The sequence below is a fragment of the Delphinus delphis genome, chromosome 13 (assembly GCF_949987515.2).
Source record: "Delphinus delphis chromosome 13, mDelDel1.2, whole genome shotgun sequence".
Classification (NCBI taxonomy): Eukaryota; Metazoa; Chordata; class Mammalia; order Artiodactyla; family Delphinidae; genus Delphinus; species Delphinus delphis.
This window is the reverse complement of record NC_082695.1, coordinates 51,149,754-51,165,982: the sequence shown is the minus strand read 5'-3', so window position 1 is coordinate 51,165,982 and position 16,229 is coordinate 51,149,754. Positions and strand designations below refer to the sequence as shown.

Genomic DNA, 16,229 nt, shown 5'->3' with positions numbered 1-16,229 from the left:
CCTTCAGTGTCATATCTTGGATTCCAAAACCTCTCACACTTTTTGTCTGGTTCCGTGGCCACAATTTTTAAATCATATAAATGACCACTTCCTCTGACCTGCACACATTCACTTGTCCTGAAAGTGAATCTACAGATGCAAACTGTCTGTGTCTATCAGGGTTCTTAGTGGCAGACCATAGAATACATAGCTAGTTTAAGGCTAGAAGTACACTCTAGCTAGTTAAGGCAGAAGGGGCCTGATTAAGGGGCATTAGCCCATAAAATCATTGGAAGATTAAGCGGAACAGATTCTAAGCTGAGAACCAAACTGAAAAGGGGATGCTAAGTGGGGCGTACCTGCAGCTAGTGTGGTTAGGAAGCTGCAGAATTGAGAAATTGCTGCTGCTTCTGCCACACGACAACTCTCAACCCCATGAGATCAAAACACCTTTGCAACTATGACTGTGAAAAGAGCCAGTCTCCCCATTTGCCCCTCTACCTCACCTGCTCATTCCCTCCTTCCAGGTTTTATGGGAGTGGTTTTCCCTGCAGAAAGCTTGGCCTCCAGTGGGTGCCTAGCTGCAGTGGAATCTGGGAAATGTAGTCTTTAGCCAGCCAGTCTCTAAAATACAGGAAAGCACACTGGAAGGAGCAGGAGTAGGTGTTAATTAAGCCAATCCGCAGGAATGGCCATGTCATCCTTCAAGGCCCATATCAACTGTGCATAGTTTGTGACAGCAGGTCCTCATGGAGTACCTCAGGGATTATTGACTCAGCGACTGTTTTCTACTAGGCAGTCTGTTCCAGTTATTTATTCCTGGGTAACAAACCACCCCAAAACAGTGGTTTGAAACAACAGTTTACTGTCTCTCCCAGTCCTGTGGGTTGACTAGGCCCAGGTGGGACTATTCTCATTTCGAGTCTCTCAGGTGTATGCAATGAGATAGCAGATGGGGCTGGAATTATCTGATGGCTCAACTAGGCTGGAAGTCCAAGATGGCTTCTGCACTCACATGTCCGGCCCCTCCGTGCTCCTCAGCATGGCCTCTCTGTCCAGAAGAGTAGCTTGGATTTAGTATGTGATGGCCCAGAGCAAAAAGAGGAAACGGGAACCTGCCAGTCCTCTTGAAGTCCAAAACTTGCATGGTGTCTCTTCGCCATATTTTGTTGGTCAGGGCAGTCACAGGCTAACCCCTGTTAACGTCTCTTCACAGAGGCAGAGAAATAGACTTCACCTTTCATTGGAGAACTGGTGTGGGCAGGGAGTGAAGGAAGGAAGTGATAGCACCCAACTTTGGAGTAGGCTACCACAGAGAGTTTTCATCTGTGGCATGTCATAGTTACCTAGAGCAGACTGTGCTGTGTCTGAAGACCTGACCATCATATCTTCATTCAGTATTTCATTTCATACTCTGCCATACAGATTATTCCAGCCAGGCAGCTCACAAATGCTTGTCATTGGTCACAAAGGCAGGAGAGTAGGGATGGCTATATCTAGTCAGATACTACTTCTCATGTGGCATATTAATAAACCAAACACAACTTGTTATTGCTATTGCTTTCTAAACATCCTCATGATGTTTTTGGTTATCTGTAGTATTATGATTTATAATAAACATATATTTAGACTTCATCCCTGTTTCAGGCAGAGTTCCTAAAACCCCTCGAATTTCCTAAGTGGTAGGAGAGAAGAATGTGTCTTTTGTTATGTTAATTAGGTGACTTGGAAAGTTCTTGGGTAACCTAAAGATGGGGCTGGTTCCCAAGGGAACCAACCAGGATTAGAGGGTTGGAACTTTCACTCCCCCACCTGATTTCCAGGGAGGGGAGAGAGGCTGGAGGTTGAGTCATTTGCCAACGGACCAGTTATTTAATCAAGTGTGCCTATGTAATGAAGCCTCCGTAAAAAACCAAAAGGAGAGGGTGCAGAGAGCTTCCAGACTGGTTAGCCAGACACTTCCTCATGCCACTGTGCCAGGCCCCAAACTCAACGAGGACAGAAGCCCCTTTGTTCAGGACCTTGCCCTATGTATCTTATCTCCCTGTTGATCTGTAATATCCTTTATAATAAACCAGCAACCTGGTGGGTAAAGGGGTTTCCTGACTTCTCTAGCAAACTTATCAAACCCAAGGAGGGGATCACAGGAACCCCTGATTTATAGCCAGTCTGTCAGAAGCACAGGTAACACCCTGGACCTGCAATTAGCATCTGAAGTAAGGGCAGGTTTGTGGGACTGAGCTCTTAACCTGTGGGATCTGATGCCTTCTCCTGGTAGATAGCGTCAGGATTGTGTTGAATTGTAGGACACCCAGCTGGTGGTGAGGGGAAACCTTCCCTTCATGTTGGAATTAGCTACTAAGGCAACATGGTAGCAAAAGCATTAGGCTTGGTATCTGAGGCTGTGGTCAGAGATTTAGTTCTGTGAGATTATTTAGTATCGCTGAGCCTGTTTCCTTATCTTTAAAATAAAGTCACGATGCCTGCTTCACACAATTGTTGAAAGAGTAAATGAGATAACTTATACCAGTTCCCAGAAGTAGAGCATTATACAAATGGAATTTATTGTTCGTCCCTCTCTTCCTCATCCCCAGCACCTCCTCCTTACCAGTGCTGAAGTATTGAGTGGCGGGGTCTCTGTAGCAGGTACTTCCTAAGCAACTTGTTATATGAAAGTTCTTAAAGTCAGTATGTTGACCAGTTGTCCTATCCTGGAGGTGTTCAAAGGTTGAAAGTGAAATGTTCTCATCTGAAGTGTATCACAGCAGTTCTGTCTGAGCCTGTAGCCCCTCCACGTAGGTCTGTTATAAACTGAAGAAGGGTGTGTTGTGTCTGTCTCAGCTTATTGATAGTGATGCTGTTGGCTAGAAATACCTGAGGCACTCACCTAGGTCTGTACTACTTGGATGAGCTCTACAGACATTTCCCTGACTGGAGCTGATGTTGTGGCTGGACCAGCCATTGTGGTTTTTATTATGATTGAAGATACACCTCAGCAACAACTGTCAGGGAACTTTGAAAAAAAAATTTTTATTACGCACGGGTCCTGGAGGATACATGGTATGCCCAGGGCCACACAGCCAGGTAGCTGGGAGTGAGCAAGCAGAGCTGGGTCTTTGTCTTTATTAGGGTCCAAGGACTTGGTGTCTAGGGTTTTGTGGGTTCACTCTTTATTGGTGAATTTAAAACATAAGAGCAAGAATTAGGGCATGAGAAGGGAAAAGGTGGGTGACCACTCAAGTGATCAGTTACCCAGGGCTTTCTGAAAGGGGAACTCCATGGGTGGGGGTGGCCTGGTTCCTTACCTAGTTACTTAGTTAGTAGCTGTGTCATACAGCTACTGTGGCAATTTGTTTATTCAAGATGGATGTATTTGAAATGGATGCCTCGGCAAAACTTAATGTCAGGCGCTTACATTAGCTGTGTGTCCTCTTGCAACCCTAGACACTAGATTACCCTGTGAGTATAGTCAGATGACATCCCTATGTGACCAGGTGGTTTGTTGGCAAGGAATTCTATATTCTGTCCCACTGCAGGTGGAGCGGTAGGTTGCTAAGACTGATTAAAGCTAGACTCTGCATTTGCGTAGGATTACTGCTTTAAAGGGCTGTGCCGAGGGGCATGTAGTGACTTCTGCACATCCTCTTCATTTCTCAGCTAGACCCATACTTGGAGTCAGAGGCTTGGCTTTGTGGCTTTACCTCTCAGGCTCAGTGTCCTTGCTGTAAAATTGAATAATGACATTTATTAGTCACTATCTTGGCTTTCGTGGAACAGTGCCAAATAGGACCACCCTTGAAGGGCCAAGACAGTGTCTTCCATCCTAACCAATCATGGGGATAGCCAGGACTCACCCCAGGTCAAATGGCTTGAAGCTCACAGTGGTTTTGTACCACAGTACCATGCTTCCGAACATATTAGGAAGAACACTGAACAGAAGGCAGAAAAAAAATTGTGTATGTGGTACTTTTTGCTTTTCCAAAGCACCTTCATTTCTGTTTCCTCTGCTTCGCTTATCAAGGAAAGTATTATTGTAATTCTTGTCTTACTAAATGCAAAGGGGAGTGAGCACTCATGTAAGGTTACACAACTAGTGAATGCATAAAGCAAGACTAGGATAGGTGCAGTCCAGAATTCTAAGCTGGTATATTGGACTATTGCTGCATCCCAAGATTTGAGCCTTCTGAAAACTTAAGGGAAACTTTATGATGGATAGAAAGGATACTGGCATAATTATTACCAGGAAGACTACATGGTCTTAGGTTATGGGACCAAGTGCCTTTGAGGGACCAATTGCTTTTATCACAGGGGTAATAAGTGCTCCTCAGAGGGATCTGGTATTCCTAGAGCAGTCTTCAAGAGCTAGTCAACCTCTAGTGTAGAAACACGTGAGAATGGACCAACTGAAACTCTACAGACTCTCTCTTTCCTCTTTCAGAATCATCCCCAGGTGTGACAGAGGTGACCATCATAGAAAAGGCGCCTGCTGAACGTCATATGATTTCTTCATGGGAACAAGTAAGTGTTGCCCTATTGAATCCTCACCTCCCAACAAAGGGAGGTCAACTCAAATGCCCCTGAGAAGGAAAGATTGGACAGGAAACCTATTCTTATCTCAGGCCACAGCCACCTTCAAGGTAGAGTTCACCTTCCTCTCTGTTCCTGTTCAGGTTGTTTAACACTCCCTTCCATTCCATGCCATCTCCCCAACACAGAGCAGCTCCTCTGAGCCTGTCGTATGGAGGCAATGGAACGTTTGAAGTTGTATATACAACAAAGCTGAAATCCAGCAAGGAAAGGAAGAATTAAATATTAATAAGTGTGCGGGGCAGAACGTTGTTAAATGTTGCAGAGAAGTATCAATACTAACCAGATTAATAGCGAATGCTTTCCAACCCTCCTCTGAACTTCCATTCATTCATTTATTCAATAAACGTTTTAGGCCCCTAAAATGGGCCAGGTATTGTGCTTGATGTTGAGTCCTGGAGAGTCAGTGATAATCAGAAAAGAGCAGTGTCTTACCTCTTGATCTTACTGTCTAAGGCATAGTATAAGTCATTCCAAATATAATTACAAAGGAGATCAAGTTCTGTGAAAGAGAGGTAAAGGGAGCATTGTCAGGAGGCCTGACCTAGTCTGGAGGTTGAGAAACGTTTTTCCCAAAGAAGTTATGAGAAGTTGTTAACCAGATAGGTGAGATCTGGGAATAAGGGGCTTTTAGCCTGTGTGAAGGCTTCAAGATAGGAAGGATTACATTTTTCGAGAGCATAAGGAAGGTCCATGTGGCTAAAGCACAAGAGAGCAAGGGAGAGAGGTTGACAAGGACCAGGACATGCAGGGCTTCGTAGATCATCAGGATTTCGTTCTTTATCTTGGGAGAAAAGGGGAGCCCCTGAAATGTTTTAAGTAGAGAAGTCAGATTTCTGCCCATGAATGGAAAGTGGTCCATGGACTCCTTGAAATATGTGTTAATTTATGAAGTATGTACATTTTTCTGTGGAAAGATCTTTAGATTCTGAAAGGGGCTTGTAACCCCATAAACCTTAAGAACATGTTTTTGTATGATTTTTTTTTTTTTTTACATTCAAACTAGAGGCAATATACTATGTGCCGTTTTGTCATTTAAGCAATGGAGAGCAGAAGTTTTGGTCTGAAACTCACCCGCCCCACTTCCTCACCCGAGGGTTAACTGAAGAGCACATTTCCACAGGAGCAAGCTAGGCAGGGCCCCTCTGACTCGTGCCTGCTCCCAGAAGTACCTGTACCAGAGGAGCAGGAGGGCCCCAAGGAGCTGGTAAGTCCCTTCTCTAGGGGACTGACCCTTGAGAACTGTGTCCTTGGAGACGGCCCAGCCAGAGCACAGCCATCATGTGGTAAACCTGCTGTCTACAGATGCATCTATATAGCCAGATAATATTTTTTCCTTCCAAGAAGAGGCCCACTGCCTCTGCCCTGGGAAACCCACTGAGATAAGATAATGGTAAGGCTAGAGGCACTGATGTGAGGAAAACAGCCTAGAGTAGGAGTCTTGTGCCAGCTCAGGCCCTTGGCTAAATATCATAACTTCTCTGTGTCCCCCGTTCATCATCCATAAAATAAATGGTTTGACATTAGTGTTATTTTTTTTTTAATTTTATTGAAGTATAGTTGATTTACAATGTTGTGTTAATTTCTGCTGTACAGCAAAGTGACTCAGTTATACATATATATTCTTTTTCATATTCTTTTCCATTATGGTTTATAACAGGATATTGAGTATGGTTCCCTGTGCTGTACAGTAGGACCTTGTTGTTTATCCATCCTAGATACACTAGTTTGCATCTGCTAATCCCAAACTCCCAGTCCTTCTCTCCCACCTTGCCTCCCCACTTGGCAATCTGTTCTCTATGTCTGTGAGGCTGTTTCTGTTTCATAGATACGTTCATTTGTGTCGTATTTTAGATTCCACATATAAGTGATACCATATGGTATTTGTCTTTCTTTTTCTGACTGATATGATAATCTCTAGGTCCATCCACATTGCTGCAAATGGCATTATTTCATTATTTGTGGCCAAGTAATATTCCATTGTGTGTATGTATGTGTGTGTGTGTGTCTCTCTCTCTCTATATATATATACATATAGACACACATACACACCACATCTTCTTTATCCATTCATCTGTCAATGGACATTTAGGTTGTTTCCATGCCTTGGCTATTGTAAATAGTGCTGCTATAAACATAGGGGTGCATGTATTTTTTGAATTATATTTTTGTGTGCGTATATGCCCAGGAGTGGGATTGCTGGATCATATGGCAACTCAATTTTTAATTTTTTGAGGAATCTCCATACTGTTTTCCATAATGGCTGCACCAATTTACATTCCCACCAGCAGTGTAAGAGGGTTCTCTTTTCTCCACCCCATCTCCAACATTTATTATTTGTAGACTTTTTTTTTTAATTTTTGGCTGCACTGGGTCTTTGTCGCTGCGCGCTGGCTTTCTCTAGTTGCGGTGAGTGAGGGCTACACTTCATTGTGGTGCGCAGGCTTCTCATTGCGGTGGTTTGTCTTGTTGTGCAGCACGGGCTCTAGGCGCGTGGGCTTCAGTAGTTGTGGCACGCAGGCTCAGTAGTTGTGGCTCACGGGCTCTAGAGCACAGGCTCAGTAGTTGTGGCGCACGGGCTTAGTTGCTCCGCGGCATGTGGGATCTTCCCAGAACAGGGCTTGAACCCCTGTCCCCTGCCTTGGCAGGCGGATTCTTAAGCACTGTGCCACCAGGGAAGCCCTGGAGACTTTTTGATAATGGCCATTCTGACCAGTGTGAGGTGGTACCTCATTGTAGTTTTGATTTGCATTTCTCTAATAATTAGTGATGTTGAGCAGCTTTTCATGTGCCTCTTGGCCATCTGTAGGTCTTCTTTGGAGAAATGTCGATTTAGGTGTTCTAGCCGTTTTTCGATTGGGTTGTTTGTTTTTTTGTTATTGAGTTGTATGAGCTGTTTGTATATTTTGGAAATAAAGGCCTGTCAGTCACATCATTTACAAATATTTTCTCCCAGTCCGTAGGTTGCCTTTTCATTCTGTTTATGGTTTCCTTTGCTGTGCAAAAGCTTGTAATTTTGATTAGGTTCCATTTATTTATTTTTGCTTTTATTTCTATTGTTTTGGGAGACTGACCTAAGAAAACATTGGTGCGATTTATGTCAGAGAATGTTTTGCCTATATTCTCTTCTAGGAGTTTTGTGGTGTCATGTCTTATATTATTAAGTCTTTAAGCCATTTTGAGTTTATTTTTATGTATGGTATGAGGGTATGTTCTAAAATCATTGATTTACATGTGGCTGGCTGTCCCACTTTTCCAACACCACTTGCTGAAGAGACTGTCTTTACCCCATTATATATTCTTGCCTCTTTTGTTGAAGATTGTCTGTAGGTGTGTGGGTTTATCTCTGGGCTCTCTATTCTGTTCCATTGATCCATATGTCTGTTTTTGTGCCAGTCCTATGCTGTTTTGATTGCTATAGCTTTGTAGTATTGTCTGAAGTCTGGGAGGGTTATGCCTCCTGCTTTGTTCTTTTTCCTTAGGATTGCTTTGGCAATTATGGGTCTTTTATGGTTCCATATAAATTTTAGGATGATTTGTTCCAGTTCTGTGAAAAATGTCATGGGTAATTTGATGGGGATCACATTGAATCTGTAGATTGCTTTGGGTGGTATGGCCATTTTAACAATATTAATTCTTCTAATCCAAGAGCATGGGATATCTTTCCATTTCTTTGAATCATCTTCAGTTTCCTTTACTAGTGTTTTGTAGTTCTCAGCATATAAGTTTTTCACCTCCTTGGTGAGGTTTATTCCTATTTTTTTTTCTTGGATGTAATTTTAAAAGGGACTGTTTACATTCCCTTTCTGATATTTCATTGTTAGTGTAAAGAAATGCAACTGATTCCTGTATGTTAATCTTGTATCCTGCTACCTTGCTGAATTTGTTTATCCGTTCCAGTAGTTTTTATGTGGAGTCTTTAGTCTTTAGTTTTCTATATATAGTATCGCGTCATCTGCATATAATGACACTTTTACCTCTTCCCTACCAATTTGAATACCTTTTATTTCTTTTTCTTCTCTGATTGCTGTGGCTAGGACTTCCAATACTATGTTGAAGAGAAGTGGTGAGAGTGAGCATTCTTGTCTTCTTCCAGAATTTAGCAGGAAAGCTTTCGACTTTTCACCATTGAGTATTATATCGGCTGTGGGTTTGTCGTAAATAGCTTTTACAGTAAGTCCCCTACATATGAACAAGTTCCATTCCAAGAGTGAGTTTGTAAGTCCAATTTGTTCATAAGTTCAACAAAGTTAGCCTAGGTACCCAACTAACACAATCAGCTATATGGTACTGTACTATAATAGGTTTATAATACTTTTCACACAAATAATACATACATAAAAAACAAACAAACACAAAAAATAAAGAAAACACTTTTAATCTTACAGTACCTTGAAAAGTAAAGTAGTACAGTACAACAGCTGGCATACGGGGCTGGCATCAAGTGAACAGGCAAGAAGAGTTACTGACTGGAGGAGGAAGAGGAGGTGGGAGATGTTAGAGCTGAAGGATCATCAGCAATAGGAGACGAGGGCAAGCTGCAATTTCACTCATACCTGATGTTGATGGTACAGGTTCTGGCTTTTTGCTGGATTCAATTCTATCCACCTTCTTGAAAAAATGATCCAGTGATGTCTGGATAGTACCTCTTTTTTTCTCGTCATAGATGGCCCAGTAGCACTGGATTGCATTCTGAATGGCTCCTGCAGCCTTTGTGTACCATCCTATGTTCGGGTCCTGTGCCTCAAAAACTAGGAGTGCCTCCTCAAATAGAATAATTTATGTGATTGGACATGCAAATGCATGTTTGCATCTTTGAAAGTTCGCAACTTGAAGGTTCGTATGTCGGGGACTTACTGTATTATGTTGAAATATGTTCTCTCTGTACCCACTTTTGTAAGAGCTTTTATCCTAAATGGATGTTGAATTTTATCAAATGCTTTTTCTTCATCTATTGAGATGATCATGTGGTTTTTGTCTTTTGTTATGTGGTGTATCATGTGATTCAACACACGCAAATCACATTGATTGATTTGTGTTTGCTGGAACCATCCTTGCGACCCTGGGATGAATCCAACTTGGTTGTGGTGTATGATCTTTTTTATGTGTTGTTGGATTGGGTTTGCTAATATTTTGTTGATAATTTTTGCATCTATATTCATCAAAGATATTGGCCCGTAATTTTCTCTTTTTGTAGTGTCTTTGTCTGGTTTTGATATCAGGGTCATGGTGACTTCCTAGAATGTCTTCAGGATTGTTCCTGCCTCTTCAGTCTTTTGGAAGAGTTTGAGAAGGATCAGTATAAGTTCTTCCTTGTATGTTTGGTAGAATTTGCCTGTGAAGCCATCTAGCCCTGGACTTTTGTAGGGAGGTTTTTTTTTTTTTTTAATTACAGATTCTGTTTCACTTCTAATCATCAGTCTGTTCAAGTTATCTGTTTCTTCTTGATTCAGTTTTGGTGGGCTGTGTGTTTCTAGACAGTTGTCCGTTTCTTCTAAGTTGTCGAATTTGTTGATGTATAATTGTTCATATAATTGATATATTAATTGTTCGCTTATAGTTTTTTGTATTTCTGAGGTATCAGTTGTGATTTCTCCTCTTTCATTTCTTATTTTGTTTATTTGAGTCTTCTCTCTTTTCTTCTTGGTGAGCCTGGCCAGAGATTTGTCAATTCTGTTTGCCCTTTCGGAGAACCAGCTCTTGGATTTTATTGATTTTTTTTTCTATTGTTTTTTAATCTCTATTTATTTCCTCTCTGAACTTTATTAGCTCCTTCCTTCTGCTGACTTTAGGTTTTGTTTTGTTCCTCTTTTTCTAATTCTTTTAGATGTTGGGTTAGGTTGTTTATTTGAGACTTTTCTTCTTTCTTAAAGGCCTGTGTTGCTATGAAATTCACTCTAAGAACTGCTTTTGCTGCATCCCATAGATTTTGTATAGTTGTGTTTTCATTGTCATTTGCCTCAAGGTATTTTTTAATTTCTTCTTTAAATTAATCATTGACCCATTGGTTTTTAAATAGCATGTTGTTTAGTCTCCATGTAATTGTTTTTTTTGTCATTTCTTTTTCTGTATTGATTTCTAGTTTCATGCTGTTGTGGTCAGAAAAGATGCTTGAAATAGTTTTTATACTCTTAAATTTGTTGAGGCTTGTTTTGTGTCCTACTGTGTGGTCAATCCTAGAGAATGTTCCATGTGCACTTGAAAAGAATGTGTATTCTGCTTTTTTTGGATGTAATGTCCTGAAAAAATCAATTAAGTCTAACTATGCTATTGTATCATTTAAGATGTCTGTTGCCTTGCTGATTTTCTGTCTCAAAGATCTTTCCATTGATGTGAGTGTATTCCTATCAATTTCTCGCTTTATGTCTGTTAGTAATTTTTTATGTATTTGGGTGCTCCTATATTGGGTGTATATATGTTGATGAGTATAATATCCTCTCCTTGTATTGATCCTTTTATAATTATATATTGTCCTTCTTTATCTTTCCTTATAGCCTTTGTTCTAAAGTCTATTTTGTCTGATTTGAGTAGTGCAACCCCGCTTTCTTGTCATTTCTGTTTGCATGAAATATCTTTTTCCACCCCCTCACTTCAATTTTTGTGTGTCCTTTTCCCTAAAGTGGGTCTCTTGTAGGCAGAATAATATAGGCTCTTGTTTTTTTAATCCAATATACCACTCTGTGTCTTTTGACTGGAGCATTTAGTCCATTGACATTTAAGGTAATTATTGATAGATACGTATTTATTGCCATTTTAAACTTTATTTTCCCGTTGCTTTTATATTTCTTCTTTGTCCCTTTCTTTTTGTTTTTCCTTTTTTGTGTGTTTTCATGAATTTCTTTTGTATTATACTCATGTTCTCTCTTTTTTTTGTTTTTTTTTAATCCATTGCATGTTTTTGCTTTGTGATTACCCTGTTTTCAAGTATGTTAACCACTTCCTATATCTACTTGCCTTATTTTTTTAAATCTATTTTAATTAATTATTTATTCATTTATTTTGGCTGCATTGGGTCTTCGTTGCTTCACACGGGCTTTCTCTAGTTGCGGCGGGGCGGGTACTCTTCATTGAGGTGTGCAGGCTTCTCACTGCGGTAGTTTCTTTTGTCGTGGAGCACGGGCTCTAGGCACGCGGGCTCAGTAGTTGTGGCTCACAGGCTCAGTAGTTGTGGCTCACGGGCTCTAGAGCTCAGGCTCAGTAGTTGTAGCAGGCGAGCTTAGTTGCTCTATGGTATGTGGGATCTTCCCAGACCAGGGATCAAAACCGTGTCCCCTGCATTGGCAGGCGAATTCTTAACCACTGCACCACCAAGGAAGTCCCTCTACCTGCCTTAGACTGGTAGTCATATAGGCTCAAACACATTCTAGGAAAAAAAAATCTACATTTTATTACTCTTCTCCCCCACATTTTATGATTTTGATCCTCTTTTACATCTTCATTTTCATTCTTTTGCTGTTCATTGTGGTTATCATCACTTTCACAGAAGTTTTTTGATTTTTTGTTTTAATCAGTGTACTGGGTTATTTAAGTGATTTACTCTTTCCTGTAGATTCTTACTTCTTTTCTATTTAGAGAACTTTCAATATTTCGTTTAGGGTAGGTTTAGCATTGCCGTATTCTTTTACTTTTGCTTGTCTTTATCTCTCCTTGTATTCTAAATGATAATTTGGCTGGGTATAGCATCCTAGGTTGCAGTTTTTTCCTATTCAGGACTTTGAATATATCTTGCCACTCCCTTCTGGACTGCAATCTTTCTGTAGAGAAATCAGCTGATAGCCTTATGGGGGTTCCCTTGCAATTAACTTTTTGTTTTCCTCTTGCTGCCTTTAGAATCCTATCTTTTTTTTTTTTTTTTTTTGCGGTACGTGGGCCTCTCACTGTTGTGGCCTCTCCCGTTGCAGAGCACAGGCTCCGGACATGCAGGCTTAGCAGCCATGGCTCATGGGCCCAGCCACTCCGCGGCATGTGGGATCTTCCCAGACCGGGGCACAAACCCATGTCCCCTGCATCGGCAGGCAGGCTCTCAACCACTGCGCCACCAGGGAAGCCCTCTATCTTTAACTTTTGTCATTTTTATTATAATATGTCTGGGTGTAGGTCTGTTTGCATTTACCTTGTGTGGGACCGTCTGTGCTTCCTTTACCTGGATATCTGTTTCCTTCTTTAGGCTTGGGAAGTTTTCAGCCATAATTCTTCAAATACATTTTCAATCCCCTTTTCTCTTTCTTCTCCTCTGGGATCCCTATTATTTGTAGATTGACATGCTTTATATTATCCCATAGGTGTCTTATATTGCTTTCATTTTTTTTCATTTAGTTTTCTGTCTGCTGTTCTAATTGGGTGATTTCCGTTATTCTATCTTCCAAATCACTTATTCATTCTTCCACATTATTCATTCTGCTATTCATTACCTTTATCTCAGCTTTCATCTCGGCGAGTGAATTTTCTAATTTTTCTTGGCTCCTCCTTATAGTTTCTACAGTAGTTCCTTTTCATAGTAATCTGCATTTCTATCAATAGTCCTTCTTAATTCCTTCAGTATTTTTATTATCTCCTTTTTGAACTCTATTAGACTGAAGAGGTCTGTTTCATTGTTTGTTCTTTCAGGGGAATTCTCTTGATCTTTTAATTGGGAGTGGTTCTTCTGCTTCATTTTACTTATATTTCTCTTGCTCTATGAGTTTAGGAGACACAATTATCTACTGTGGTCTTGGAGGGCTACTTTTATGTGGGAGTATCCCTGTATAGCCTGTGTGGGCATAATATTTTTTGGTGCGAGGGCTCTTCTTAGTGTGGATGTCTACCGCCTCTTTCCTCAGTATGTGCTGGCCATTATCCCCTTGATAGGAGGAGTGACTGGTGTTACGGTGACCAGAGCCTGCACTGGATATTGAGTGGGGCCTCCTCTTTGCTCTGTGGTTGTCACTGCCCTGTCAGGGGCCGGGTCTGTTCCCTAGTCGTTGGAGTAGAAGCCCCCAGATCCATTTATGAGCTGCAGTGTGAGATAGATGGGATTGGAGCCCTCCCACTGGGAGAGGAGCCACTAAGTATTCCTCTGCCAGAGCTGTTCGCCAGTGAGTGTGCTTTGTTGTATCACCTGTCACCTGTTGTGCGGGCTCACAAAGTACACTGCTGTTGGCACTGCCTTTGGCCCGTCTCAACCTTGGGAATGCCGTCTCAACCCTGGGAATCCCGTCTCAACCTTGGTGTCCCTCAGACATTGTTTTCACAAGGCCACCAGTGCAGATCCACCAAAGTCAGGTCCCAGGACCTCATTAGTCACACATTTGGACCCGCTGTGGGAGCTATGGAGGCAGCTCAGACCCTGGCCCAGCCCAGCACCCCCATGCGCGTGCCCACAAAGCCCACAGCTGCTAAGCCAGAGCCATCCCAGCTGTAGGCACACCTGCTGTCTACTCAGATGTCCTGCAGGCACTAAATTTACAAAGCCAGTGGTGGAGGTGTAAATCTGTGGCTCGCACAACCTCAGGGTGAGATTTCAACCCTACTTCCTAAGGTGCGTGGCCCCTGGGGCTCAGCTATTGTTTCAGCCCCACCTCTGTGAGTGGGCAGCCCGCTGGCATATGCTCCCAGTGCCCCCGCGGCAGCAGCTGGGGCATGCTCTCACAGAGCCCGCGGAGGCGGGGCCAGCACATGGAGAAGGTGGCTTTAATGGCAGCCCCGCCCCTTCCTTCATGCACCACTTAACAGCGACGCTTCACTTCTGTGGCAGGCCCAGGCTTTTTCCGCGAACACCCCTGTTCCAGCTATGCCACACTCCACCTCCTTCAGGCTGTCTCCGCGCAGCCAACAACAGTCCTTTCCCCGGGTCTGTTCTCTAAACCCTGAGTTCCAGCACCCAGCCCCACCCATACCAGCAGACGTGTCCCATGCTGGGGCATACAGGGCAGTGGCGCGGACTGTCTGTGCGAGTCTCTCTCTGTTCTGCCTGCTACAAGCTGGTTGTTGCATTCTCCTGTGAGCCTCTGAAGCTCCCCTTCTGTCCCAGCTGATCTCCCCACTGGTGAAGTGGCTTCCCAGCGTGCAGGAACCTTTCCTCTTTATCCGCTCTCCCCGCCGCCCCCCGGCACAGGTCCCATCCTGCTTCCTTTTGTCTTGTCTTTTTTTTCTTTCTTTCGTTCTACCCGGTTACATGGGGATCTTTCATGTCCTTTAAGGGGTTTGAGGTCTTCTGTTAGTGTTCAGTAGGTGTTCTGTGAGAATTGTTCCATTTGTAGATGCATTTTTGATGTATTTGTGGGAGGAGGTGAGTTCCACATCCTACTCTGCCATCTTGATTGGAGCCCTTGACATTAGTGTTATTGAAGGATTCATCCACTTCTAATATTTCGTGATTCTTTGCTGCAAATGCAGAAGAAAAGGTTGAAACTAAAACCTAAATGACTGTATACCTGCTGCAGTCTCCTAAGGTTAGAGAAAAAAAATGCACAACCTCTTTTTATTTTAATAAAAGGCAGTTTCAAACTGCCTGGTTTTGTGCCCTTACATGATTCATGTTCACTGTGCCTGCTACCTGCCTTTTGTAATGATGGTAGTTAGTAAGACGTAATGTCTACACAAAGCTTTTCATCACTATGAAAGCATCTGCCTCTTAATCCACACAGCATCCTGGGGTCAGGAGCGTTCTGTTATTAAACATTTCAGTGACATTTCATAGTTGCAGAGTGCTGTACAATTCTTGATTGGTTAGACTTTTCAATCCCCAGATAAAAATTCAATTTACTGGCGGTGAAACTATGGCCCAAGAGACCAAACAATTTGGCAGAATATCCCCTCTCTTTTTAGCCTCACTTTTTCTACAGTCTGCAGAGAAGAGAGTGGGTTCTGAACGTTCTTGCAAACGTGTCCCTCACATGCCCCTGCTATGAATTTATTCTAAGCACCCCTGGTGGGAGAGAGCAGCCTACAGCATCCTTTCACTATGGAACCCCTCACATTGTGCTCTCACTCTGCCCCAGTAGCTCTTCTGTGACGGGTAAGCCCCCTCTCTCCAGTGCCTCACTTCCTCCCTCTGCACCGACAACTGCCCTAGAGGGTCTTCCCCATCTCTTTAAAATTAAAAACAAAAACAAAACTTTCAACCTTACGTCTCCCTCTGGCTGCTTGGCCATTTGTTGCTTTGCACAGCCAAGCATGTAGGAAAATGGTCTAAATCAGGGGTCAGCAAATGATTTCTTTAAAGGACCACATAGTAAATATTTTTGGCTCTGTGGGCTGTACAGTCTGTATCTCAACTACTCATCGGCCATTGTAGCACCAAAAGCAACCATGGATAGTACTAAAATGCATGGGTGTGACAGGGCTCCGATTAAACATTATTTACAAAACCAGGTGGCAGGGCAGAGACCCCTGGTGTAAATTACTGCCCCCTTCCTTCACTTCCCAATCACTTCACCCTTTTGCATACTCTGTTTTTCCGCCACCATTCCGTGGACACCGCTGTGTCAAAAATCACCAGGGGCCTCTTCATTGTTAAAGCCATCTTCTCGCTTGACATCTTTCCTGCATTTCTTGCTGTTAACCACCCTCCTATACCTAGCTATCTCCTCCCTTGGATTCTGTAGCTCCACCCTCCCTGATTCTTGCCCTGCCTTCTGACTGTTCCTTCCTAGTTATCTCTGCCTCTACAGATCCACAACACT

At 42.6% G+C, this 16,229-nt stretch overlaps 1 protein-coding gene across 2 annotated transcripts in view; it reads left to right on the top strand.

The window, feature by feature from the left end:
* TPGS2 (tubulin polyglutamylase complex subunit 2) overlaps positions 1-16,229 on the top strand; it is a 66,096-nt gene that overhangs the window by 12,242 nt on the left and 37,625 nt on the right. For both annotated transcript variants that reach the window (XM_060028922.1, XM_060028921.1), the window contains exon 2: positions 4,418-4,497. In XM_060028922.1, the coding sequence (XP_059884905.1) occupies positions 4,418-4,497 (80 nt within the window). The remainder of the gene's footprint in view (positions 1-4,417; positions 4,498-16,229) is intronic.